The 3,223-nt window shown below is 49.5% G+C and overlaps 1 protein-coding gene across 1 annotated transcript; it reads left to right on the top strand.

Moving 5' to 3' along the window:
• Positions 1-557: 557 nt before the first annotated feature.
• On the top strand, positions 558-1,607 carry LOC139925620 (SERTA domain-containing protein 2-like). Its single transcript, XM_071917077.2, has one exon. The coding sequence runs from the start codon at positions 558-560 to the stop codon at positions 1,545-1,547; it is 990 nt and encodes a 329-aa protein (XP_071773178.1). The 3' UTR covers positions 1,548-1,607.
• Positions 1,608-3,223: the final 1,616 nt, after the last annotated feature.

Here is a 3,223-nt window from a genome sequence, read left to right as displayed (position 1 = left end):
TTAATACAAGTGCTGACTCCGCCCACCCAGGCCAGTTTCGGTGTACGCCGGTAACAATTACAAGTGGACCCTATCATACAGTCCCTGCTCTCAGCGGAGGGAGGGAGCTACGCTGTGACCGTCAGACCTCTCTGGATTAGACAAGCAAGTAGAGAAAACCGGCATCAGCCGAACCAATTTATTGCCAAATGCTTTGGGATTCAACACATTAACATTGCTTCCCATGGTCAGACAAAGTCGCCAGATTTGTCGCTAGTCGCTTTTGAGAAATAAAGTCGCCAGGGGGGTCTGAAAAGTCGCCAAGTTGGCAACACTGCTTCGTATACTCGCGGTCTTGCGCAATCGATTCTACCACACAGCCTGCTTCAAATATTTAGAGCTTGGTTCATCACCAGCCAACAATGTTACCCACCACAGTAAATTTTTACCTGCATTTGGCGGGTTGGCGGGTGTTAATTTCAAGCCCTGATCACAAGTGTCTCTACTGTCCTGTTAAAGCTTTATTCTCTCTAGGTGTCATCTCTCTGACCTTCCCCTGTCTCTGCTGTTTCAGATACATGTTGGGTAACGGGGTGAAGCGGAAACTGGACGAGGACGAGGATGGTCTGGAGGAGGACAGGGGGCTTCTGGGAGTCGGGGGGGCGGGGCCGGGCGGCGCGTCGCAGGCGTCCTACACCCTGCAGCGGCAGACGGTCCTCAACATGTCGCTGATGAAGCTGTACGGCCCGCGGACCGGCGCCGACCTCGGCCTGCAGCGCCGCGTCCTCATCAACAACGTCATCCGCCGCATCCACGACGACTTCAGGCAGGAAGGAGCCGTCGGTGCGCTCTTCTTCTCCGTACCATCCGCCGCGCCCGCCGCCGCCCGCGAGGACCAGAGCTACCGGCAGCCTCCCCCGCCTCCTCCGTCCTTCGGCGTCCTCTCGGCACTGGACTCCTGCCTGACTCCCGCCTCGCTGCTGGAGGAGGACCTGCCGCTGTTCTTCACTCTGCCGCCCTCCTCCCCCCACCACCTGACCCACCTGACCCACTCCCCCAGGCCGCCGCCCTCGCCCTCGCCGTCGCCCAAAGACAGCTTCTCCTCTGCCCTGGAGGAGATCGAGGAGCTGTGTCCCTCCTCCTCTTCTTCCTCCTCCAGTCCGCCTTCATCGCCTCCTCCGGCGGCACGGGTTCTGTTTGCAGACGTGGTCATGAAGGAGGAGGGGCGGGGCTTGCAGGAGGAGGAGATCCGGTTGGAGAAACTTCCGGCTCCTCCTCCTCCCTGCATCACAGACTCGTCCTCGTCCTCGCCGGGTGGCTTCCTGACTGACTTTGCGCTGGACGACGTCCTCTTCACGGACATCGACACCTCCATGTACGACTTCGGCCCCTGCCCTCCGCCCTCCGGAGCGCCGCCGTCCAAGATGGCCCCCGTGGTGATGGCGGACGAGCTGGTCAGGTCCATGTCGGGCTACAGCGGGGCGGGGGGGGGGAGCGCCCAGAACCAGCCTTTCAAAATGGACCTGGCTGAGCTGGACCACATCATGGAGGTGCTGGTGGGCAGCTGAGGGACGGGAGACTTTTATAGATCTGTTGTTTTGTACAGTTTAAGGTAATAATGGACTTTACAGCGGCCTTACTGCAGGTGTTAAAGGTGCTAGGTGTGGCATTTTAATTAACGCGTTAAATTTGAGACATTAGTATAATTACAGTAAACAAACCAGAGCATCAGTGGTCAGCCTGTCAGCCTCTATCAGCCTCTACTCTGCATCCTCCATTGTTTCTCCACCTGGTGGATCTGGAGGGAAATCTGCTGGATCACTTTACGGCACAAAACAGGAAGAGGTTCTGTTCTTCCAGAGCAAACGGAGCTAAAGCTGAAAGAGTTTCTGGCAGCAGATGGTGGAAGGAGGGAAAGGAAGATGGAGAAATCACTTCCAACATGTTGATCCTCTTCAGGGAGGGGGAGGGGGGGCAGGAAGCAACGGGGCTGATGGGAAATGTAGTCTTAATGTGGAGAAACACTAGAACTAACAATACTGCTGGTGTGAGATAGAGGAGACCAATCGTCTCCAACATGCTTTCATTGGTTTACGGTAATTATACCAAGGTAGCACAATTAATTTGACGATGATATATTGATGTTTAAAAAATAACACGCAGCACCTTTAACCACAGTGTAAACTTATGGAAAAGTACTGGAAGCACACAATAATACTGTGCTAGCTTTTAATAAAATCTACCTTATAAGTAATGTGCTTACAAAGGTGTAACAACGCAGTGGAAGTACAAACGTAATAGTTCTGACTTTATTTTGTTGTTACAGCCTTGTATGTAGATTATGTATTAGGTAGATTCATTGAATACAGTATTATTATGCTTCAGTACTTTTCCACAGGTTAACACACAGGTTGATAAAGCCACTGTAAGGACCCAGCCAGTTTTCTACCGCTGTCCGAGAATTGTAAGAAACGTAACGCATCACCAGAGACTTTTCTACTGTCTGCATGTTTTTCCAAATGAGAGAAAATCTCAAATGCATTTTAAAAAAAAGACAATTCAGTGCCTTTTTCCACCTGTCAAACGTCACGTTCTGCTCATCAGCCAGCAATATGAACATTATGGGTTTCATTCCAAAATACTATTTACCATTTTGATCATTAGCTGAAGTTCATCATTCAGTATCTTGAAAACCTCGAGGATCCAGTCTGCAGAAGGGTTTTCATTTTGTCAGCAAAGAACTTAACTATCTTTTAAAAAGTTAAGATGTGTGCTGCTGTCAGTGTCACTTTGGTCAGATGGTGGATATTGCATTTTGAAATGAAACTCTTCAAATCTTCCATTGTTTCAAGGAATAACATTTCTTCTTTCAAACACGGTTACTTTTGCATTTCCTCAGTGGAGAAGTCAGGGCAACACGAGTCACAGCAAGTCAAACCTTCTCGCTTGTTATTGATTCAGTATGAATCCAGCATCATGTTGCTGTGTAGCACTTTGCATCTGAACACATTGACTTTGTTACTGAACACTGTAGTTGGTACAGTCTCTCTGTCGTCGGGTAAAAATCAGATTGTTTTACAAACATTTGTCAGAGGCAGAAATAATCTGATTGGTTGAGTTAAACCTCAGTGGGCGGAGCCAAAGAACCACAGTTTTTCAGAGCGCAAATTAGCTAACTGGCTAACTAGCAAAGAAGGAACTCTGGTGAAAATATAAATAAAAATATAAATGCCAATGACTTTTT

Source organism: Centroberyx gerrardi, chromosome 3, assembly GCF_048128805.1.
Source record: "Centroberyx gerrardi isolate f3 chromosome 3, fCenGer3.hap1.cur.20231027, whole genome shotgun sequence".
Taxonomy (NCBI): Eukaryota; Metazoa; Chordata; class Actinopteri; order Beryciformes; family Berycidae; genus Centroberyx; species Centroberyx gerrardi.
The sequence above is the reverse complement of the archived record's forward strand: the minus strand, read 5'-3'. Positions and strand labels throughout refer to the sequence as shown.